The sequence below is a fragment of the Sebastes umbrosus genome, chromosome 22 (genome assembly GCF_015220745.1).
Source record: "Sebastes umbrosus isolate fSebUmb1 chromosome 22, fSebUmb1.pri, whole genome shotgun sequence".
In the NCBI taxonomy this organism is placed as follows: domain Eukaryota; kingdom Metazoa; phylum Chordata; class Actinopteri; order Perciformes; family Sebastidae; genus Sebastes; species Sebastes umbrosus.
The window spans coordinates 8,867,946-8,892,969 of NC_051290.1; the positions used below are offsets into that span (position 1 = coordinate 8,867,946).

The 25,024-nt window shown below is 42.0% G+C and overlaps 1 protein-coding gene across 2 annotated transcripts in view; it reads right to left on the bottom strand.

Annotated features, from left to right (window-relative positions):
- Positions 1 to 1,474: 1,474 nt before the first annotated feature.
- The window catches only part of mllt3 (MLLT3 super elongation complex subunit), a 50,231-nt gene continuing 26,681 nt past the window's right edge, over positions 1,475 to 25,024 (bottom strand). The window contains exons 6-14 of one of the 2 annotated variants that reach the window (XM_037758593.1): positions 23,493 to 23,621; positions 19,959 to 20,543; positions 12,212 to 12,281; positions 11,056 to 11,109; positions 9,367 to 9,505; positions 8,760 to 8,856; positions 8,558 to 8,626; positions 7,707 to 7,778; positions 1,475 to 4,596 (exon numbers count right to left, since the gene is read on the bottom strand). In XM_037758593.1, the coding sequence (XP_037614521.1) occupies positions 4,465 to 4,596; positions 7,707 to 7,778; positions 8,558 to 8,626; positions 8,760 to 8,856; positions 9,367 to 9,505; positions 11,056 to 11,109; positions 12,212 to 12,281; positions 19,959 to 20,543; positions 23,493 to 23,621 (1,347 nt within the window). In that variant the 3' untranslated portion in view covers positions 1,475 to 4,464. The remainder of the gene's footprint in view (positions 4,597 to 7,706; positions 7,779 to 8,557; positions 8,627 to 8,759; positions 8,857 to 9,366; positions 9,506 to 11,055; positions 11,110 to 12,211; positions 12,282 to 19,958; positions 20,544 to 23,492; positions 23,622 to 25,024) is intronic. The other variant, XM_037758594.1, reaches the window with a different exon arrangement.

The following is a 25,024-nucleotide window of genomic DNA, read 5'->3' on the forward strand; positions in this document are numbered from 1 at the left end:
TTCGAAGGTCTCCCCCCTTTTTATTGGAGGAAATGGTATTTTGAAGCTCAAACAGGATGTCCTGCTGGCTGGCCTGGACTCTGAACCATTCCCCCCCCCCCCCGCAGGCTCCATTCTTCCTCTATACCCCCTCCCTCCTCCCTCAGCTCCATTCTCTCAGAGGAAAATAGCTTAAATTAATCCAGGAGTCTGAGCAGCCACTTTCCCCTTTTCTTGTCTCCATTTGGAATGCCAGCGAAATCATTCACAAGTGAAACTTTCCTGCTCGTACCGAAGCCTTTGGTCGGTCTGCTGCGTACGGGAGATGATGCCATATTATGAACTAATGAATACAGTACGGCTCCATTTAAAGGTGCAGAATAGAGAGAGTTTTACTGAAAGACAATATGTTCTGAAGCTGAACTTTTCCAGTGTGCCGTTCAGATTGGATGAATTTAAAAACAGCAGTCTTGTGTCAGCAAAAATGAAAACTGTGAGGTGCATTTGAAATCCCCGTAAAAAGCTTAAAAGCTGAAGTAGGCGAGATTATTTTTTTAATAAAACGGTCGCTATATCCTGACAGTAGTGCATGAAACAGGTAACCTGAAAAAAAAATCACGTGCCTCTGTGTCCTCTGGTGCTCCTAACAGCATCTGCAAGATTTCACAGACCGGAGGAAAACAAGCAGTAAGAGCTGATCTGAGAGCCGGCTGTCAATCACTCGCGAACTCCACCCAAACAGGCAAACTAGGCCGCGCTGATCAAATATGAATCAATATTATGTTTATTTTTACACAGTAAAAATGTAAAGCTTGTCCTGAGGGTGATGCTGAAGGAAAGGTAAATTCAAATCAAAAGGAAATTTCATAAGAAAGGGCGACCTTTAGATTTTGATATTTGTTGTGCGGGTGGAAATGTTCGCCTGAAGGCGGCGCTGCCAGATGACGTTGCCACAAGGCCCCTCTACTAGTACACATGAAAAGGATGAAAATGGACTGGAACGGCACAGCTTTGCACCAGGACTAAATATAGCAGAACACGGCTGAACACCTACCGACTCCTCCACAGAGGCATTTTTAACATGTATCCTTCAGGCGGCACAGGAACAGGTTGTTCCAGCGCGGAGAGACGGAGGAAAGGAAAGCGATTCTTCTTCGCCCACAATAAAATGGGGAAACTGGAGGACTTCCAGCTTCTCCTCTATCAGACCACCCACTCTGACTGACATAAAAAAACAACACGCATGGCACAGGTTTTTGTGATCCACCAGAGGAGGGAGATCAACATTTGGATCCCAGAATCCAGGAATTCGCCGTCACTGGCTTTTTCCCCCCAGTTACACTTTGATTCTGGTGGACAGATGACTTCCTGCAAGGCACATAAATGTCATTTATAATTGTATTTAAGGTTTTAAACCACAGCTTGCAAGACTTGTGTGAAAAAACGTATAAAAAGAAAAGAAAAATTGTGCCAAAAAAGCTCAAACACACGTGACTTAATAACTCATCTGTACATCATACAGAATATTTATTGTATGTCCTCAAAATACACAAGAAACCATAAGACAGAACACCGGGTAAGAAAAACCCTTCAGGGTCATGTGGAAAGGACCCCGACTGTTAACCATCCTGAACTTTAGTTTCAGCCTGGTACATATCAAACAAAAGGCCTTCTCCTGGGAAAATGAACGCTGAGCTTTGATTTAACAACTCAAACACCCACTAAATAAATAAAACATCTGTTTTTCTTACACCCGTAACAGTACCTGTCAGCCAAAAAGTCCCACGGCTTCCTCTTTTTGTTAAATTTACCCAAAATATTTCACACATTTCAGAAATGCTGAACACTCTTTTCTCTTTTCTGACATCATAAAAGGGAGTTTCTTCCTCTCGCAGGGCTCGATCTGTTCTACAAATCCCCCCGATGGCAAATTGATCATGACTTCCTTTCAGTCATGTAGTAGTTTCCTAAACCAACTGGATCTATTAGCTCTGCTTTTGGCATGTTCCGTTGGCCCCTGTAAGCAGAAAATGAGCCGACACAACAAAGCTTTTCTTTACGTTGCAGCCAGCGAGCCGGTCGGCAGGACCTGCTGCAGCACTTTATTCTGGATTTGGTCAAAATGTGTTTTTTTTTTTCCATTGTATCATGAGAACTTTGACCTTAGTGATTTGTGCTCAGCTCACTCCAGCCTTTATACTTTATACAGCGTCAGAATATGGGAACAAAAAACTGCCAAATGATGTTGCACCTGTATGAAATGATGAGGTGGCGTGCTTTAATCCTTACAGCTGGGTGTGCAATGTCATTTAAAGTTTTTGTATGCATGTGGAATACAGATAATGAGTTTGCAAATGGACTTAAAAATAAATTCAATAATAGAAATACATCTTTTAACACAAGTTGTCGGTGAGTGGAGTGAGTTTAAAGCCACCATGTGCAGAATTTCTGTGTTATGATACTCCCTTTAAAAGTTGATCCGATCCATGAGGCGGAGGGAGATGGGAGATGATGACTTTCTTAGCCACAGTGTTGTTTTGTATACAACCACTGGAGGCACCGAAATAGAATTCTACACGTAACAGCTTTAAAAGGATTGACGTTGTTAGCTCAAAATCAGATGCGGTCTTGCAAATCTAGAGTAACGCCTGCACACTGAAGGCCTCGGTATGCTTCAAGCAATGTGCTTGTCGGATTGTCTAACAGTCTGAAACAACCCTGCAATCTTTCTGAAACAGACAATCCGTTAATCACAGCCACGGTACGCATGCCGCGTCTAAAACACGTGGGAAACGCTAGCCGTGCCATTTTCATCCTTTTATCCAAGGTGCTTGGGAAGTTGCGCTCCTGTTGCGCCTGCCGTTACTAAGCAACCAAAATCTGCGTGCTGAGATGACGATGATTAAGTTGCGGTAATTTAGCAGTAAAAGCCTCACTGACTAAACTAAACAAAGTCAAATCTAAAATAAATGGATTTCCAGCACCGTAAATCCCTCACAGCAACATTACTGTTTGATTTCTCGGCTTCAATCTGGCTGACCTTTCAACAGGATGTTGCGTCGTCTTCTGACAGGAAGGGCGAAGCAGTAAAATAGTCTGTGGGACAGATGATAAAGCAAAGTGAAGATATCTACCGTCTGTGATTGATTGTTCCTCGTCACATGACATGACATGAGGTGTGCGCTGCAGCGTTTCCAAAAGTTGAACTATTATCTCGGGGTCGCAACCTAACTATGCAACCATAGCTAATGTTCGTTAGAAATGGAGTCTGATTACGCCAAGAAACGATCAGCGTCCACCACAAGCTAAAAAAAACAAAATTATATCTAGTGAAGCCCATCTGGCAAAACAGATATGTGACCGACGTCGGGGGAAAACTTGGATCAACATCGGCCGGGCGTTCCATTCATGGAGGGACCTTAGTTTGGTTTTGTTTATCAAAACGGACCCTGACCTGGCAAAATTCCTACTGGACAGCATGTGAAATATACAGTGATACTGTGGTTTTAGCTGGCTAATAAATCACGTTCAGTCTCGTGTGTGTCGCCTCACTGTTTTGACCGATGCTCGCTCGTGTCTACGTAGTGCGAGAAACAGGACGCTGACTGTCGTTGACTTAACGGCCACAGGTGTCAAGCAATTTTTGATTCTTACATCGTGCCCCTTTAACCCCGACCCAGTGCAAACCCCATTCTGTATTTTGCCATCCAAACCACCCTTCACTGACCGGCCGGGCCTCGAGCTGGATTCTAGGAGTGCTTCTGCAAGGTTGTTCTTTCATGGACTGGAATATAAATGTATCAGCACACCTGCTGCTGCGGCAGTTTTTTGTTCCCGTTGAAATTATTCAGTATGACATTCGATTTCAATTCAAGTCCGTGACTAATGGAGTGTCCTTAGTGATGCTGTGACTCACTGTCACACAGATTCAGAGATATGCCTGTTGTGAAGTGCTTCAACACAGTCTCATTCTGCTGCAAATCTTCTTTTTTTGCCATTTCAAATACACACACACTCACTCACACACACACACACACACGCACTCACACCTGCAAATTAAATTCAATAAATAAGACTTACAATGTTGTAAGGCAATGTTGACCATGCATTTGTCACAATGAACAACAAATCAGGAACATACATGGTAACAATATGCACATTCATTAAGAGCAACAAGGTCGCCACTCCCCACTTCTTTTTTGATGTTTTTTTTAGAAATCAAGTGAAGTTTTCAAGGCTTTCTGGGTGATCTCCTGATCCACAGGGCTCATCCCCACAACACCGGGCTCTGGGGTTCTGCAGCGGGGGACCACCTCTTCATTCAGAGGGCCCAGTCCAAACCAGCAGGCTGGACACACACAGCAACTGGACAAACCCGGCCACAGTGGGGCGTTTGCATTGCATCCAAAGTTGGAGTTTTTATTCAAGAAAAATCAAAAAGTCTGCGTGGAGACCGAGATCCAGCAGCCAGCTGCTCAGAAGCCCTCAGGACAGTCCAGAGGTGTCCAGGTAACTCTGGAGTTTTCTCACGGTACTTCTGTCCAAGGAGCAAAGGTCGAAGTCAAAAGTAGTGTTTGTGATGTGGAAGTGTCCCGTCTCTTCGATGAGGTTCACAATCTGGAAAACAGAGAGAGGACTATGGTACTATTTCTGTTCACATCTGTAATCAGGGTGAAAACATTTGATCTCAAACAAATATTTGCACTGGATACAGGTTAATTAAATATGAAACCAAAGAGAGAAACTGTCAGGAACTGAAATAACATCAGTACACAGTGATCGTCTTTCACTAGCAAACAAATAACCACCCCAACAATTCATCAGGTGGGCTTTTACAGGAAACTACCACAGGAAATCTTTAAAGGAAATACATCATGCTCATTTTTAGATTCATACTTGTATTGTGGGTTTTCTACTAGAGCATGTTTGCATGCTTTAATGTTCAAAAAACATCTCATCCTGTTTACGATGTATGATAATGATATAATGTTTTTGTTGCACCTCATACCTGCGTTCAGAGTTTTTGAAGCTACTGTGTTCAAATACGTGATGGTGTAATGGTGTGTTCACAACAAGAGCGAATTAAACTTTTTACATAATATTCAATGCAAAATAGACGCAAATTTGCGATGTGAATGCCGTGAAAGCCTATCAGCATTGAGATTCTCCTCCTGTTGTCACTGACGTCCTGATGTTGTTGAATCAGAAATGGAGGAAATAAATATTGTATCTGTCTGTGACCACCCAGAGCTACGATAGTACATATATAGATGACTTTATGTTGAGTGTTGATGGAGCAGCTGCATAGCCTGGCACTGATCCATCCAGACTCCATTCAGAAAACAAGCATTTTAAAAGTTGTTTGCTTGTCGTCTTGCAGACAGACCTGACAAAGCATGAATTCAGACTTTTTACAAATCGGCATCATTATGTAATTATTTCGGCATCATTTTGATCTGTTTATTGCAATTAAATCACAGCACAGTCTGTTTATTTTGGGTTCATACCGCAGTAGCGACGTGTGGCTTGCTAGATACAGTCAGTGCAATGGCACTGTATGTGAATACAGCTCGCCGCCGGGTGACGTTATGAACCCAGACACGACGGCGTTTGGTTTTCTGACATATCTGGGACTTCCACAACATGTACAAAGCAGCAACAGTGGTTATTTCTTCCCTGGTTGATGGAGGACATAAAAGCTGTTGGTATCTATGGAGACAATAAGCCCCTTCTCCTCCCCGGCGCGTCTAGCGCGAATGAAAAATGATACCGGCAGTCCAACTCGAAAATTCGCTCCTTGGTCTCAACACAGCATAAGTGACAAAAGGAAAGCCTGATAATGCCTCATTTAATCTGCTGTCACACAAGCCTTCAAACAGAAAGAGTATACGTGGGGCAGGTATTACTACTTTCAGACTTGATGCTCAGGGTTGGGAGTCCTGGGATTACAAGGAACACCATCCCGTATATCTTGGTGTAGGTACAGTTCTCAGAAATGTGGGAAAAATTACAGGCGGGCAGATTCAAGTCAGACACTCAGGCGTCTCATCGCTCTTTCCATTTCGGGCTGCAATTTGGCCCGTTTGCTCGTTTTCATTGCTGTTTAGGATTTGTTTCAACTGGAAACAGCTCCCAAACTCAAGTCGTGCTCCTCTGTCTAAAGACATGCCATGTGCATTACAGTGTTCTCTGTGATACAGTATGTGCTCCCCACCAGTGTTGCAGGAGAGTTAATCATTTCCATCTCTTGTAGCAGGAAGTGGAGCCAGTTGGTAAACGCGGCTAGATTAGCTTGATTACTGTGCATGGTTAAAGCCGTGCACGGGCGGTGCTGTTTTGGATGGGATTTCGTCTTTCCTCAGAGCCAGACGTCTTGTTAGGAGAGCGAGGCAGAACTTGGCAGCCGGCTGCATGGGAAGATCCACCAACACCGTCACACGATAGGCCTCGAGAATATAAGTAAGAACCACGCAATCTCTTAGGTGGAGAGAGGTTAACCAAATAATTCATTGGTGCCAGATGAAGCTGGAGATTACGGAGGGATCTGTAACAGATCACAGCTCCTCTTCTAATCCAACGCAGCAATATAGCTGACTAATAGTGCTGGCATGTAGTGATATTATGCTGAGCTCTGTGAAAACTCCTGGGAAGCCACCCGATACATTTTTCCTTCTTTAAACTGGAGCTTGGCAGTTCAGTGTAACTTTTTCATAGAAAATAATAAAGCAGGAATTTAAGCGGGATAATATCAAACCTCAACTACATGAAATGTTTGCTTATTGCCACCGTAATTTGATATTAAAGATTTAACACAGACTATATGTTACATTCAATAAAGAAAATGTGCACTCTTCAGAAAGTTCTTCAGGAAAAGTAGTCGTGTCATTTACTTCCTTCCAATTAATTCCCATTGGGTCGACTGGATGAGTGGTTCTTGAGATATTTAAATAAAACACAGAGAGACACAAAGAGATTCCTTGCTTTATAGTTAGATGGTCCCATTCAGAGTAGAATAGACCATAAAGCAGGGTAAGTGGCTCCATCCTCTCATCCACATATGGTGACTTCTGGCGGCAGCCAAAATGCCAAACTTGAGGCTTCGAAACGGCAGTCCACAAACCAATGGGTGACGTCACGGTGACTACGTCCACTTCTTATATACGGTGGTGTGAAGTCTGATAAATGTCCTCAAGTGATCTCACTTGAGTCAGCGTCGGTTGGGTCTGAAGACGAGCAGTGGGACTTAGCGAAGGGTCAATCAATATCACAGTTAACGTGAATTACGGATGCACCTTGCTAATCAAGCGACGTCCAAAATGACAAACTTGAGGCTTCAAAATGGTAGTCCACAAACCAATGGGTGATGTAACAGTGACTACGTCCAATTCTTATATACGGCCTACGGTGTCAAGTCTGATAAATGTCCTCAAGTGAAGTTTGAAAATGAAAATAATCTGGAGGTGTGGAGTGAGAAAGAAGTGATCTTACCAGACCTCTTTTGCTGCTCATCGCTGCTGCAGGCTACATTAGCCGCTACTAGCATAACACACCTGAATTTACGACCAACTTACTGGTAGTTAGAGTTGCATTGTGGGTAATGTAGGTGCCAAGTTTTGACAAGGAAGAAGAGCGTGTGGAATAAAAAAAGACGATATCTCTGGTAGTCAAGTAACACCTTCAATTCACAGAGTGTTCCAGTTCATCATCAGGCTTACGAACATACACACCTGTTGCAGTATATGACCTTCTCTTAGTGTCATCAGCCTTTTGTGCAGTTCCACCAGCTCGTCCAGGTACGCCTGGGAAACACACAGCAAACAGGTTAACTTCATGGCTTTAATATACCTCTCTTACACAGAAACCTGGTTGAAGGTACAGGATGATGAGCATATGTCAAACGCCTTACATTCTGAGATATAAATGATCTATTAACTACAAAACCCCTTTTTCCATTTAATTAAAGAAGTTTTTAAATATTAAATGTTATCTAAACACAAGCAGCTAAAACAAATAAATATGATTATGTATCTTATTATGCAGCTACGGACACATTTTGGTTGGTACCCAGCCCTAAACATACATCAATGCTAAACAGAGCTGTCAAATGCTGCAATACTTCCACTGGTTTTATAACTACACTGTCCATGTGGTGTATTTATTAATGATTTATTTTGTTTATTCTCTCACCTTTTAACCTCTTCGAAGCACCTTCTCTTCTTATATCCCCCCCTTTAAGATCATACTTTGTGTGTCTGACAGTATCACATTATTGCAGCTCTTCATTGAAGCCGTACGATGTTTACACTGAGTGAAATATGCAAACCCAAGACGTTGGTATCTTTGGAAACTCCGCTTGAACACAGCATGAGAAGATGCAGCCAAAATCAACTTATACTAATTCTATAATAATAACTAGAGTAACCCATGAAGTATTCCTATAGGTGTCGTATCAGAGCAATGTTATACTCTGTGTCAGGAGCGAGGATGTGAAGACAGGTTGGATGTTAACTCATTGAAACTAATCTATTTGATAAGAGCTTATTTATAGTGATAAACGAAACAAAAAAGCCTTGTGTACCTTGTCACAATCTATGTTTCTGCTCTTGTCCTGCTTGCTCTGCTTGGTGGGACTCTTCACTTCCAGTATCTGACAGAGGACAGAGGACACACATCCAGTCAGAGTCACTCTGGGTGACCTGGAGCTACATGCATTAACACCTGGGCTCCCTCGTGGTACGTTCAGTTACACTAACGAAACACATGACATACTATGATCTTACCTGGTTATTAGTAGTCTTTAGTAAGGGCGGGGCTTCGTTGCGGGATGGGGGTGAGGGCGAGGAGCTGTCACTTTCACTGCCATCGCTCAAACTGACCCTGGATAGATCATCACAGGAGAACAGACAAATGCTTCAGTACATCAACAGATGCATTCTAGTTCTCCAGTGAGACTGCTGCCGTGTCCGGGAGATAAAAAATGACTGTAAAATATGCAACTTTATATTGTGATATAGTACATTTTCTGTAGACTACCAGCTGATTTATATGCTGTATAGCTGAGAGCATATTCATTGGGACTCGTGAGGGGGTAACAGTGAAGGAAATCAAGCGTAAATTCAGACAAGTTCTGACCGGCGTCTGTGGTGATCAAAGCCCTGTGCAGAACTGACTGCAAGCTTCCAATTCTGCTTGTGAGAACATGCCAAAACGTACTCTATTGAGACGTTATACAGAGAAATCACCAACCTGCTCCTTAACAACTCACACAACTGAAACAGTCTAGTTAGAATCAAACCACTTTCTGTATCCCGTTAGAATTTGTGTCTATGATCACGGTGTCATGAAACAAATGTGTTTGTGCAGAGGTTGTTGTGACCATTTACTGACCTGCGCTGGTGGTGTGTGAGGTGCGTGTGTGCTGGTCGCTCCACGTCAGAGTCCATGTCGTTGTCGTCATCGTCCTCCGAATCGTCATCGTTGTCATCCGAGTGCAGATCCTGCATGACCGACTGCAGCGGGCCCAGCACTGTGTGAGCGGGACAGAGAACACCACCACGTTGGAACTGAGCTCTTTCATTATTATTACGTCGAAGCACAAGTGAAAACATGCAGGAAGGCAGCGGATCATGCTGGGAAGTGGACGGATGGTGGGTCGGTCCAGTGGAGCTTGTGGCTGCAGGTTCGATCCCAGTAGGTCCGAGGACACACTTTACTGTTGTTGTTCTTTATCTTTCTTATTGTCAACAAATCCCACGAAAAGACCAAAACCAACAATGTGCTAGTTCATCTCTCTTACCCTCCTACCTTGTCAGTGCCTCATTCAAATAAGAGGAAATAGTGCATTTGTTTGGGACTATTTTCAGTGGCAGATTAATCCACATTTGGTGCTCTAGTGAGTATTTGCGGCAGCAGGACGGTGTGTGTGGGATTGAGTCAGAATAAACTACGGTGTGTGTGTTCATGGTAATGAAAGAACATGTCACCCAGTGACACAGTGTGGCTCACTGATGTGGTTTTAATAGTTATTACTAGGGCTGTGATTAAAACAGTTAATCACGATTAATCACACATTTTTTAATCTGTTCAAAATGTACCTTAAAGGGAGATTTTGTCGAGTATTTAACACTCTTATCAACATGGGAGTGGGCAAATACGCTACTTTATGCAAATGTATGTATATATTTATTACTGGAAATCAATTAACAACGAAAAAAAATGACAAATATCATCCAGAAACCCTCACAGGTACTGCATTTAGCATAAAAAATATACTCAAATCATAACATGGCAAACTGCAGCCCAACAGGCAACAACAGCTGTCAGTGTGTCAGTGTGCTGACTTGACTATGACTTGCCCCAAACTGCATGTGATTATCATAAAGTGGGCATGTCTGTAAAGGGGAGACTCGTGGGTACCCATAGAACCCATTTTCATTCACATATCTTGAGGTCAGAGGTCAAGGGACCCCTTTGAAAATGCCCATGACAGTTTTTTCTCGCCAAAATTAAGCGCAAGTTTGATGCGTTATTTAGCCTCCTCAACAACAAGCTAGTATGACATGGTTGGTACCAATGGATTCTTTAGGTTCTGTAGTTTCATATGATGCCAGTATCTTCACTTTAGCTTTAAAACCCGCTACAACCTCCAAAAAGATCGACTGCGTTAATGCATTAAAGAAATTAGTGGCGTTAAAACTAATTTAACGTTATCGCGTTAACTTTGACAGCCTTAGTATTTAGACAACGATGGAGGTAGTCACCTAAAACATAAATAGTATGTTTCCACACTGAGACGTCATCATAGAGTGCAAGAGGACATATGCACACATGTTGCTGGATGAGCAGTGATGGGAGCTCTGGAGGGTGGTATCGTATCAATGATACAATACCAAACCTTAACGACATGACTGCAGAGAGATGCATGAGCTTTCATGCACAGAGTCAAGCTGGAAAAATGTTCTCCATGCAGATGTGAACAGGGTGTGTGTGTGTGAGTGTGTTTGTGAGAGAGTGTGTGTGTGTGTGTGTGTGTGTGTGTGTGGTGGGGGGGCTCACAGGTCTCATAGGAACTGTTACCTGTGTGGGTGGTGGCAGGAATAGCCACCCTTTTCCTGATGATGAAGTCCACCACTGCATCCAGAGAAAATTACAAACACACAAGCAGAGGTCACCCTCGAGAGAAGAAGAAGAAGAAGAACTACCCCAAACATACATTCAGACTCACCTGGTCCTCTGAGACCATCTTCAGTCCTACATGACTTCTACAGTATTTAAACCCATTTTTGCTTTCATTGTTTTGGATAACATTCGCTCTATATTTTCAGTGCTCAGATCTAGGGGCTTGCAGCGTTCCAAAGGGGAACCAACAAACAGATTTGAAACATCTGGGAGCTTTAACCTAATGATATAAACCACTTACTTGGAAGTAAAGAAAGTCAAAGCTGAACAAGGATAATGCTCTGCACTATAACAGGACAGGATGATAATAACGTTCAAGTAAGTGGTTTTGATAAGTGGGTTACACTGGAAAATAGTTTCAACCAGTCTGGTGATTCATGGAGCTCTCTACGACTAAATATTATGGCCACTGTTGGAAAAAAAAGTTATAATATGATAATAGGTCATTCTTTACTCTAAAAAATATTGAAAAAACAAAAAACATACTGTGATATTAACTTTTTCTCAAAAGATGACCGTGTAATCTATAATTATTACAACTTTTGTCTTGTAAAATGACGGCTTTATCTCATAATATCACGGCCTTTTCTCGAAATGACATCTTTATGTCTTGTGAGAGTAAAACATTTCCAAAATATAATGACTGACTCGAAATGTCCTTATTTTGTTTCCCACAGTGGCCCCATAAGATCTCAGCAATGAAATTGGTTATTAAAATGTCATCAGAACAAATATGCTCCTTTTCTCTGCAGAGAATTCAGCCTTTTTGTTCAGATCACATCTTCAGGCTCTTGACACAAGCTGGAGAACCGTACCTCAAATGAATGTGTCTAAATAAAGACACTTCTGCACTGGTTAGACGACAGGTCAGATAATAAAGCTCTGTAAAGTCCAGTTAGAAATTATTTAAATTCCGTCTTTAACACTGGCTAAGCTTCTTTTATATTTCTACTGGACTCCACTGGTGCTCCGTATGAGCTACACTGGAACCATTATACAGATCACTTCTGACTGAAAGAGACGATAGAAAAGAGATCAGCTGAAACTTCATTACCTTGCCGTTTGTGGTGTGTGGGAGCAAAGCCCGAACTGGAGCTGGAACTGGCTGGACTGGGCTGTTCGGACTGGGAGGAAGAAGAGAAAACAAACATAATAAAAATAGAGACAAATAAAATACACATAAAGCAGTTTGATCAATACAGTTTTTTTTACACCATCCAATATTCTGTGCAGATATTTGCTGTATTGACATTTGACCACTTTCATGCTATAATATATATATTTTGCATTTCCTCTGCTATTCTCTTTTTCCTTAAATGAAACACATAAAGAGTTCCACGCTCCACCAGAAGTCCAGGTTCTCATGGCTGATTATTTAGTGTGTGACTGAAAACAGCTGTGAAAACATCTTCAAACAACTGGATTTATTCAACTTTCTCACCAAAAACGACATTTTACAAGATTACATTTGAACACATCATGATAAAATTAGAATCTAGCTTAGCCCAATAGTAATTTTTTACTGAAGAGCCTGAACGCATCATAATGACACTCAATGCAACCTCCTTTAACCATGTCATTAACGTTGCTGTTAGCTCCGAGCAGGTCTGTGCTACCCACTGGCAGCTAACCACTAAGGTTAACTAGCTCTCCTCCTGACGATTTCAACACAGATTTGTTGTTCACAATGTGGCATTATCAGGAACTGATCATGAACGCTGCAATAGTGAGTTCACTGCGTCCTTCTGGATTTTAGACGCCGTTAATCTTGAGCCCTGACGGTACCTACGGAACTGTAGAAAAACGAGTACAATGACATTTTCCGAATTTTGGCACTGACTTTGTGCCGAAGTATCGGTTCTCGTGACATCACTGATGGCCTATAGACCAGACCAGCACATACAGTACGTGCGCCCCTTTTAGGGGGGATAGAAAACCGAAGATCTCACAGATGTCAGTGCAACACGACATGTGTTTGGATTATAATTTTGACAAGTTTGCATGCATTTATTTCTTGTTAAATAATTGTTTGTTTTATACAGTAGACGTGTATTGTCTAATAATTATTTTGCCACCTTGTCTGAAGCTGAATTTTCATGATACCTTAATAAATGAAGGTCGATCGTCATTCATCCCGTCCAACACAGTGGCTGGATATTGCTCATCTGGACATGTATACATATTTGATTGGATCACCAGGTATCTTTAGACTACTGTAAGTGGTGCCTATTATCAGGTTGGTTATTTACAGACAGCAAAATAAAGACTACTGCTTGTCAGCAGCCAGCTGGCTGTAGTCTCTGAGGGGAGTTTAAGTGCTGCTTTTAACAAATTGTGAGGTGGCACATTAGTCCGTCTTTGTCAGCACTAATTCTTTGAAGTCATCTCGGTGTGTCAGGGCCGTAAGCCAACATCCGACGAACCCACACACACAGTTGCTGTAGACCCGGCCTCATCTGAGAAGAGCCAGGCCGCTTTCAGTGCTCGAGCCTCGGGTCGACATCTAACATCATAAATCACACAGTCTAATGATGTGCCACACACACACGCAGCACACCACACACAAACAGTGCTGAAACATAAGACTGCTCACTACATTTAGCAGCATGTATGTGACTGCACTCAAATATTCATCATGTCAGTTTTTTGGCAGGTCTACCACAATGTGTGGGGGCGGTGCTGGGTGAGCTCTGGGTTCCTGCTGCCTCTGGCAACACAACAACTGCATCCTGGTTCCGTTTAAGTCATTGATTGGTTCTACTTAGGGATGTGACGGTGAGGACATTTTCCCAACGGTTAATAAACTCGTGACAACATCGGTGTTACCGATTACACCGGACATTTTACAAGATAACGGACAATATGTGAAGAGCCGGTAGAGCTTTTGCTGCGGGGCCCGGCGGTGTCCGCTCCATCCTCCACACACCGACTACCTCATTATTGTTCTCTCATAGCATTGGGTTTAAATCTGAAATATTGCCAAATAGGCTCTTTTTGCTTTTCGCTCCGCATCATCTTGTCCGCATCACACTCGTCCCGTGTTTGTGTGAAATATGACTTCTGCTACTCTGAGCTGAGACTTCGTATGGAGCTGACACATTCACTGTCAGTTTCTAGTGTCCATCATCCGACCATCTATTCTATTGATAACACGGTGCTGATAAGCCAAAATGAACTAAATGTGTATTATTTCTGTTAAAAAAAAGCAAAACAACGGTGGGGGTTGTGGGTACGTAATGTAATCAGTGTGTGCCCGACCACCGTCAACCAACTTTTTATGACATAGCATATAGGGCTGTGTATTGGCAAGAATCTGGCAATATGATATGTATCATGATACAGGGGTAACAATTCAATATATTGCGATACTGTAAGCAAGACAAATTTACACTAAGGTGGACAATCAAGTCAAAATAAAGTAAAGGCGATATATTGCAATTTTTTAAAATCTAATTTTAGGAAAATTGTCGTAGAATAAAGACACATCACCAGCTGAGTTAAAAAAAGTCACTCTGGGAAATGGCTACTATGGGGACTAACATCATCACACTTACACTGATACCTAATGTATGCAATTCCAAGACTGTTTAGGGACCCCAGTATGCAGAAACATTCAAATACACAATTTTAGAATAGTAATAACACATTTATACTGCTTTCAAAAAACTGCATGTGATTATCATAAAGTGGGCATCATGTCTGTAAAGGGGAGACCTGTGGGTACCCATAGAACCCATTTTCATTCACATATCTTGAGGTAAGAGGTCAAGGGATCCCTTTGAAAATGGCCATGCCAGTTTTTCCTCGCCAGAATTTTGCATAATTTCGTAGCGTTATTTAGCCTCCTTTGTGACATGGAAGTATGACATGGTTGGTACCGATGGATTCATTAGTTTTCCTAGTTTCATATGATGCAACTATCTTCACTCTAGCTTTTAAACCAAGCCCGCTACAACCTCCGAAAGACACGCCACGCACAACATAATATAGCCATACTCATGTGTATCGATATTTTCTTACACCCCTAATGTAATTAATATTTTTAGCATGACATGGATTTTTATGTAATATCTTTACAGTCATATTATCCAGCACTACATAAAGCACTATATAAGCTTGGCAAGACTGAGTACATTTGAGTTTCTGGAATGTCTAATACCTAACAAACTGGTAGCACGGTGTCAATTTCACCATCAAAAGAGCCAAGAAATTAGAGTAAGACGACTCAGCTCAGCAGAGACTTTGAATCTACCAGAAGGAGCTGCTTGTTTAAACAGTCTCAAGGCCAGGACTTGCGCTTTGAGAAGTGCTGTACAGAGAGTCTGAAAGTGGTGAAAAGCTCCTTTCAGATGTTCACACAGAGGAGTGCACGTCATCCACTTTCGGGAACTTTTAAAACACCAACCAATCCGTCAGCCAACGTCTTGCTCTCTGCACTGATCCCAGGTGTGCACAGGTGTGAGAACGGGCACATTCTTTTCTCTACATTCCTGACATCTTGTACTATTGTCAGTTCACCGCCGAGTCGCACGAACTGCCTGCTGCCTGCGTCGGGAGACACTTTCAGAGACGAGATGGGAGAATGCTACCAGGGAAGTTCTGAACAACAGCCAAGAAATATATCTGTGCCAACAACATGGCTCATTGTTATCAAAATATTTGGATATTTCTGTGGGCGGTCTTCCTTGTGTGAACGTTTCCAACAAACCACATGGACTCGCAAACATCAGAAGACAATCGTGCCTCATAATATACTTCCTGAGCACCTGACTTTAGCCTCATGAGTATCGTTAACACAATATGGCAAATACACAGCACAGTATTTTAACATGAGATCCAACAATTCATTTCTACCCACTACACCTGTTATTCAGCCCTCTAGGGTTAAATGAGCAACACAATTAGTTAAAGGGGACAAAACTCACTTTTTCAGAGCTTGTGCTCATCCATCTGGATATCTGGAGTGTTGCCAAAAATGTCAAAATGTTTCACCATCACGTAGAGTAAAACCAGCATACTGACACACCTCTAATAGTTAGTCTTGATGTCGCCTTGTTAATTGTGTGTATTGAAACGTCCTAGTTTGTAAAATATAGCAGAACTGCAAGTAAGATGCCAAAGTTGTATACAACATGTTAACTTGCTTTAACATTCAAAAAACACTTTACTTTTCTTATACTGGCTGCACCTCTTTAACGCTCTGTCTGAAACGCTCTGTTTGAGCTCCTTGAGGACATGCCAAACTAGCCGTTATGCAAATGTGTTACTTGGTGACATCACCACGTTACGGAAGAAAAGGCGGGACTTCAAGCGAGGTGTTTCAGGCAGTTCAGGAGCAGTGTTTCTGTGGGGGAGAGGAACTCCCTTTGGCCTGGACTTTGTAACTTTGCAGACCTTTTACATGCACAAAAGCATAATAGGTCCCATGTTGCCTGCTGTTAAGTGCTTGTCTTGGAAAAGGACTACAACAGATGTGACAGGTACCAGGTACTGTGGTAGGAACGGTCTCCCAGAATCTCTGATATCTGACGTTTATATGTTCTCATAGTGGGATAATGTGTGTGACCCACTCAGCTCAACTGGAGATGTGGGTTTAAAATGTGTCATTATAAAAAGGGAGTTTAAAATACACTTGTTGTTCATAAAAAGGAGTCTGCTGCTGCCGCAAACCAGAGCTGCCCAAGAAAACACAGTGGCGAGAAGCGACCTCCAGAAGAAACATGAGAGAAAAAAGAGACAAGCGAGGACAAAAGGCAGAGCGACTTCAATGGCTGTCACCTCCTGCCAACAAACACCACACAGCTGGTCTGTTGGTTTATGGGACAGCTCCTTCACAGTGCCATAAATCTCACCAGCACTCCTTTTAAGGGCTTTTGTCCCGCTTTGCTCACAAAGCCACCAAAGCTGCCCTCCTCAAAGACAATAAATCGTCTTTAGTTGGGAGTTCGCTGGCATCAATCTGACTTCTTCTCTTAACTCTTGGCACAGTTAGGACGGCCAAAAGAGAAGTGCCAGCAAACAAGACCAAACTGACCAAGAGCATTTGGTTCGCTTGTCTAATTCAGCGGGGGCTGTCCAAACACCACTGTTCTGATGTGAATTAAGAAGCCTTTCAGTTTGACACTGTACATTCATTCAAACACAGCCGACTCATTTATTCATTAACACAAATGTATCAGCTCTATTTTCACTCTGGCTGCAGTTAACCCATTCGTGGTTTTCTCAGCAGTTTGGTAATTGAAATACCTCGCTGAAAAATGTGCAACCTCTAGCACTCTACAGCCCGACACCCGGAGACACCTAGGGGATGCTGGGATTTTCAGACCAACCAGCCCTTTTCACGTGGTTTCCTTTGATGTGTAAAATCAGTGGCGTTCCCCTTTAAGTTAACGTAATACAACCTAAACTTCTACCTTTTTATTTTATCTATTTATTTCAGGGCTGTCAATCGATTACAATATTTAATGGCGATTAATCACATGATTGTCCATAGTTAATCATGACTAATCGCATATTAATTACACATTATTTATCTGTTCAAAATGTACCTTAAAGGGAGATTCAAGTATTTAGTACTCTTGTCAACATGAAAGTGGGCAAATATGCTGATTTATGCAAATATATGTATATATTTATTATTGGAAATCAATTATCAACACAAAACAATGACAATTATTGTCCAGAAACCCTCACAGGTACTGCATTTAGCATAAAAAATATGCTCAAATCATAACATGGCAAACTGCAACCCAACAGGCAACAACAGCTATCAGTGTGACGTGGTTGGTACCAATGGATTCTTTAGGTTTTCTAGTTTCATATGATGCCAGTATCTTCACTCTAGCTTTAAAACTGAGCCCGCTACAACCACCAAAAAATGTATAGCGTTAAAGAAATTAGTGGCGTTAAAACAAATTTGCTTTAATGTGTTATTATCCCGTTAACTTTGACAGCCCTAATTTAATTAACTTTTAAAATGTTAAAAGTCCATGTTATAGCTGAAATGCTATATTCATCATTTCTCTCAATATTAATACTGGTCTTTTTTTTCACTTTAAGGGAGACTAATGTATGCAGATTGTTAACATGCACATCTACTTGTAAATGGTCATTTTATCAGTCTGGTAGAGGCTTAACAAGAAACATGGCGTTGCAACATGACGGACTCCGTGGAGAGAGGACCTGCTCCATATGTAGATATAAACGGCTCATTCTAACGTAACGAAAAACATGACTCTTATTACCAGGTGATTATACACTAATGAAGACATACTTGATAATATTATATTGCATTTCTGCCAATAGATCCCCCTAAATGTTACACACTGGTCATTAAAGCCATCTTCAATACATGTTTCTTTGATGTGAATTTGAATATATAAAGGCTTAGGTTTACCCAAACTTGTGTAGGTTACAAATCACTCAGCCTGTGCCCACATCCAGTGTGCTAGAAACAAAGTTCTCATGCTAACGCGCCAGCCTGCTTTCCCTTCATGTCATCACCTACTCCACATTTCCTCCTCTGTGCTGTTTCTGGCCCGCCGCTCAGAGGAAAACACCGAGATCAAACAAGTGGTCACATGAGAAATGAGAGCGGCGCTCTGTGTCGGGGCCCGGTGCTCGCCCACCGGAGTTGCTAGCCTGGGGAGAATCAAACACCTGGCATTTGTCACCCCACATCCCCTTTTACAACCACCACGACCCCCAGTCTCTCTATGGGAAAAACTTAAAAGGCATTTTACATACAGCGCAGACAAAAACAGGTTCTGCTAGTGCTAAGTAATAACTCCCCTGGCTAAACAAGCTGCCCCTACGGAGAAAGATACATAAAGACCCACGCTTTATACAAGCTGCAGAGAATAGAAATGAAAACACCACCGCATAAAAGAAAAACTGCTCAAAGCACGGGGATTTAGACCTTTCTTCCACAAACGCTCACCCCTTTTTTTCTTCTTTCAAAAGCTAAAAGGATTAAAGGGGAACTCGGTGCTATTCACTGCCGTGTCTCCCCTTTCTCCTCAGGTGTTGTAAAACCATAAATCTTTCTTGTCTACTATTTGGCTTTAAAACAGCCCTTCTTTATGGGGAGGTTCTCCACCAAATGTGCGCGGACCAGGCAACCCCAGTCAAATGTCAGCCTATTCATGAAAGGAGCCACTGTGGACATGAAGTTTTCTAATCCTGCTCTTGAGGTAGAGGTACAGAGGAATACTTTAAGTTTGGAAGTGAGTACATTTAAATCACTTCCATCACAAACACACTTTTAAGTGTACAAAATGTGCTGTTAATAGGACAACAAAACGGCATCTTGTTAGTATCTCGCTCCAGTTTTGTCCACTTCCTGTTTGGCCACCCAGATGAATACTGATCTAGTTAATGGTTCTTCCAATTCCCCTGCCCAGCCCCCCCCTAGAGTCCACCAGACCACCATTAAAGAAGATCCTCTCTCTGTTGGGGATTTGATTTTATAGCCCTTCAACGCCGAGGAAGGACTGACCACCAACACATCCTCCCCTGTAAAGCCTTGGATGAATTGGATCTCTTTCCACACAAACCCCCCCCTTCACCACTTTTTCCAGTAAAAGTGGCCTGAAAGCTCAAATCAGTGAGTCCAATGTGCTGGACTCGTACAAGGGTCAGACAGCTGCTTCTTAAACCTCCGTGATGATAAAAGGGACATGATCTCCTTGCTGTGAGTGTACACATCAATCGAATCAGCAGCTTTACTAAGCTAAGCTAAGACAGACCGAGAACTCTTTAACGATTGGTTTCAATAACATTTAAAAACACGTTCTACTTACATCTGATTTGTTGGACTGGTCCTCCATATCAGAGTCATTGGGGTCCACCAGTTCCTGGAATGGCGGAAGTGTTGACACCTTCCTGCGCTCCGCCTCGTCGCCTTCCGGTCGCAGCTTACTCGTTCGCATCTGCGATCTATCCTTTAAGAGTTTCTTATCCAAATGTTGAGCGTCCGACCCCGACGTCTGCTTCCCTGATGGATCCACAAATCCCTTTTTGCGTTTTTTGGTCACGTGGTCGTCGCCGTCGTTCGGGGCGGACGGACGCTTGTTTAGCCCCGACCCCTGGTTCATCCCCTCGGTGCGGGGCTCCTTGGACAAAGACTTGGGTTCCTTGAAGCCCATCTTAGGGTTGATATCTCTAAGTGGCTGGTTCTCTTTGGGTTTCCTGGAAGGTTCTTTGGGGGCTTTGCTGGGTTCCCAGCCGGAGTCTCTGAAGGCACTTTTGGGCTCTTTCAAGTCTTTTGGAGGCTTGTCTTTGTGATCCTTGGAGGGTTTGTGGAGTTTGGAGAAGCTGCTGCTGTTGGTGCTGGTGGTGGTCGTGGCGGTGGTGAGGAGGGTGGTGCTGCTTCCTTTGGAGCCATCCTGTGGAACAAAAGACTGATCAGCAATAGGTTTACATTTCATGGTAGTCTAAATCATGATGTACAAACTGCATGATGGCTAAGTTAAGGCATGTGTGAAAAAACCACAAGAAATTCTAACCAACATTTAGAGTTTTAGGGCACAATTACACAGAACCATCTAAGCTACAGAAGAGTAAACTTCAGCTCAAAGGATTATGGAGCAGGGTAGAGAGGAAATCCCGCTTTATGTCAGTGGGCAAACATAATAGGGCAAGCACATAATTAGCCACTGGGAAATGCAGTTGTCTGAGGATGCTGTGATAATAGCTGATATAAGTGCCACTGACAATAACTCAATAACCCCAAAATCTGAAAAACAGGCGCATCTCATCTTTTCCCTGCAGCGTTCAAACCCTGCTTTGCTGATTATGCCGTCCTCTTGCTGTTCGTGTTGTGTTGACTTTGGACTGCACTATAGACTACATGTAGTACTTCTAAAATGCGTAGTACCAAACAACAAAGTGAGCAAAAAACCAGGCAGCTAGGTCAAATGAAGATTAATCCTCTGCCTTTTACACCAGAGAAAACATGCATGCCACCCTGCAGTTTGGCATTACCATCTCTGTTAAAGAGGTTCTATTCTTAAAAGGAAAATCAAAAGGGTCTTCTTAGTAACCATCCATGGGCTTAAAGAGCAAACTCAGGACTTCTTTTGAACAGCGCTGTTCAGTGGGGTGAGAGGGGGGGGGGGGGCTTTTCAACAGCCACACATGCGCAACCTTAAAAAGTGGAGCGAAGGGCAACGTGGAGAAAGGAGGAAATGCATTCCTTCTAACGACGGGGGCCATTTGTCCCTGGGTCTCACCTCCAGCCCCCTTGTCAATATTTCATCAATGCAGTAAACCCATTAAAGCAGTCTAGACGACGGGGTGTGTTACAACTCTGCGTAAGCACCTCTAAAACCTTTCATTTTGTGTATCTGCCGGTGACCCTGAGACCTCAGGATGTAAAGCTGCCAGCTCGTTCTAAACTCCAGCTAGGCTCATCCACTGCACTCAACCCGTTTCCCTCCCAGGGAAGCCCGGCGTAAAACTGCTTTAGTGCTCTGGAGGGGACACAGCGCCTCGACTGCCATCAACATTGAAGAGATCACTAAAGTGGCACTTTTTAACAGACCTTTCAGCACCGTGACATTGGCAGGTTAGCAGGTGACCCGAGTTCATTTAAATCACTGAAGGGCTAATAACACTGTCAGAGTCAGAATTACAGATAGATACTGATTCGTTTTACTTTCACTAATCACTTTTATGATTTTACTAAAATATATATTAGGGCTGTCAAAGTTAACGCGATAACACAAATTTGTTTTAACGCCACTAATTTCTTTAATGCAACTCCATCTTAAAGCTAGAGTGAGGATACTGGCATATACTGTATATATATATTAGGCTGTCTATCGATATTTCTCTCTTTCTCTCTTTATATAAATATATTTATTAGGGAATGTTTAATCACGATCAATTGCAAATTTATGACATTTTTTTTATCTGTTCAAAATTTACCATAAAGGAAGATTTGTCAAGTATTTAATACTCTTATCAACATGGGAGTGGGATATATGCTTGCTTTATGCAAATGTATGTATATTTTATTATGATATATATCTATTATTGGAAAACAATTAAAAACACAAAGCAATTTAATTAACATATCTTTGAGGTCAGAGGTCAAGGGACCCCTTTGAAAATGACCATGTCGTTGTTTTTCCTCGACAAAATTTAGCGTAAGTTTGGAGCGTTATTTAGCCTCCTTCCCGAAAAGCTAGTATGACATGGTTGCTACCAATGGATTCCTGAAGTTTTATAATTTCATATGATGCCAGGATCTTCACTCTAGCTTTAAGACTGAGTCCACCACAACCTAAAAATCCTAAGTGCGATAACGAAATTAGTGGCGTTTAAATGAATTTGCGTTAACGCATTCACTTGACAGCCCTAATCTATATATAGGTGTGTGTGTGTGTGTGTGTGTGTATATAATGTAGCTTTTGAATGTAATTTCTCTCACTAGTGTCATTTTATTTTACTTGATGTATTTCATTCATATATATATTTACCTTGTCTAAACTTATCTTAAATACACAGTTTTTATTTAAAACATTTCAGGGTTGGTAGTATAATAATAGGACTTTAATAAATAATGGAGGGGGGACTACAGTATTTAGGACATTTTGTCAATTAGTTATGATTTATTACAAAAATATCTAATGTGTTCTAATACTAGTGCAATAATTCTTAACATGTGATGGAGAAAGAGGGTGTGTGTATGTGTGTGTGTGTGTGTGTGTGTGTGTGTGACCTCCTGCTCCACAAGTAATTCATCACACACACTGTGTTTAGACTGGAAACTGTTTCCATGTGAAATGGGCCTCTCTTAACCTGGCTCTTAAATGACACTATTTAAAAAGGGACTAAAAATAACACATAATGGAAACAGCATGCCGGCTTATTGACATACATGATTTAGTGCTGCACGAGATAACGTCTCAGATCTCACGTGGAGCTTCTAGGCCCATCCTTGCCTGTCTTCCCCATCCCTACAGTAACCCTCTCTGCAATTCTCTTTACTAATTTACTACAACGTTACTGTCTAAAACTTGTATGCATAAGCAGTTTTAAAATTACATTAGAGCAAAAATATAGGAGTCGTCAAACCCACGGCTTGTCAAAGATTCACAGCATGTCTCTGAGTCGGTGGAGTAAGTGCTTAGGGCTGAGCGGCAGCCAATATATAGTTTTCTTAAGCCAAAGTTGGATGTCTTTGAAATCCCCGAGTTTAAATATCTCAGAGGTCTTTGAACCTGCCAAATATGTGAAGGATTAGATGCTTTGAAGGGGTAAAAAGTTTCAGAGCTAGGTGGGGCTGAGGTTGTTTTGCTCCAGGCAAAGTACCTGGAAACAACACTGACCTTTGACCCGTGGAAGCTTTTGCTCTTCTTTGGGTCAGAGAAGGTGGATGTCAGCGAGCTGTTGGGGAGTGTAGGCAGCTTCAGGTGCTGGCCGAACAGGGAGGTGGAGCCCTCCTGCATTACCATCACCTGCCAGAGGAACAGCAACAAACCAACATGATCAGAGGATTCTTTGTTTTCAAACATGTTTCATTGGTTTACACGTAGAAGGTTGAAAAAGTAGGACTGGATATCCAACTGAAAGCTTGGACAGACTCTTAGTCTTGTTTGTTGACTTATTCTTTGATCAGATTGGTGTTTTGAGAGACAGTAGCAACAACATAACCAGTTGATTTTATATCTTGATACTGAACTAAACTTTTTATATCAAGAATGGTTTGAAGTGATGCGAGTACCCGATAAATTAAACAACACATCGTCTGCATATAAAGTCATTTTGTGGTGTGTATTTCTAACGGTTACTGGGTTTAACTGCGTCTGCCACTCAAGAAAGAGTACAAAGAGTAAAGGTCTTTGCACGCCAAGTCTGTTTTTTCGTATTCATCTTTTATTTCTTCATCGTAAAGTTTCTTTGTGCTGGGAGACAATTTATCATGCCATTTTGGATAATGACTCTGGCACAGACGGTGGCTCTGAGTGGTCAAACAACCCTCTTTGGCATTTTGACGGATGCGAAAAAATGCAGAAAATCAAACCTGTTCCGAAAACTTTAATGACGGAAGAATGATTCAGAGTCGGTGTGTAAATGTGAGGTCATATTTATTTTTAAACATGCAGCAATATCGGACGAAAAAAAACGGACTTGGTGTGCAAAGGCCTTTAAGAAGAGTACGTTTGTTTTTTTATTACATAAAAAACAGCTTTCTATTCTTCATTGTTTGGTATTGAAATTTGTATTGCTCTGGTTTCAGTACCAAAGCTCTGGTGCTGTATTAACACTGAAAATTTCGATTGATACCCAGCCCTGTTCAAAAGAGAACACATTCATGGCATTTCTGCTATATGGTATTAGAATTCAAATCTAAAAAAAGAGTTCAATATTTGAGCAGTACGCCTACTCACTTCCTTTCCGAGAGTGAGATGATTGGTTGATATCAAACTCTGTGTGTTAAGTATGGAGCTGGAGTCAGGGTGTGGTTAGCCTAGCTCAGCATAAAGACTGGTATCACGGAGAAACAGCGAGGCTGGCTCCGTTTAAAGTTAAAAAAACACACCTCTGAAACTCTTTAATCAACACGTGTCTTCTTTGTTTAATCCACCCACAAACAGACATGTATAATATTATGCCCAGCTGTTGTTCGCCAAGAAATAGTTCAAGCACATACAGTAACTCCCTTTACGTGGTTCAGTATGAACTAAATTAAGTTATTATTAGACTCAAGAACGGCTTAAGAGCGATGAATTACTGCACTGCGATCTTCAACGCCAAGAGAAAAAGTCTACACACATTCAAACATCTGAAGCTGCCTGTTGGTGCTGGAATATCTTGCAGTCATTACAGGGCTACAACGATGGCCAGTATATGCGAGTTA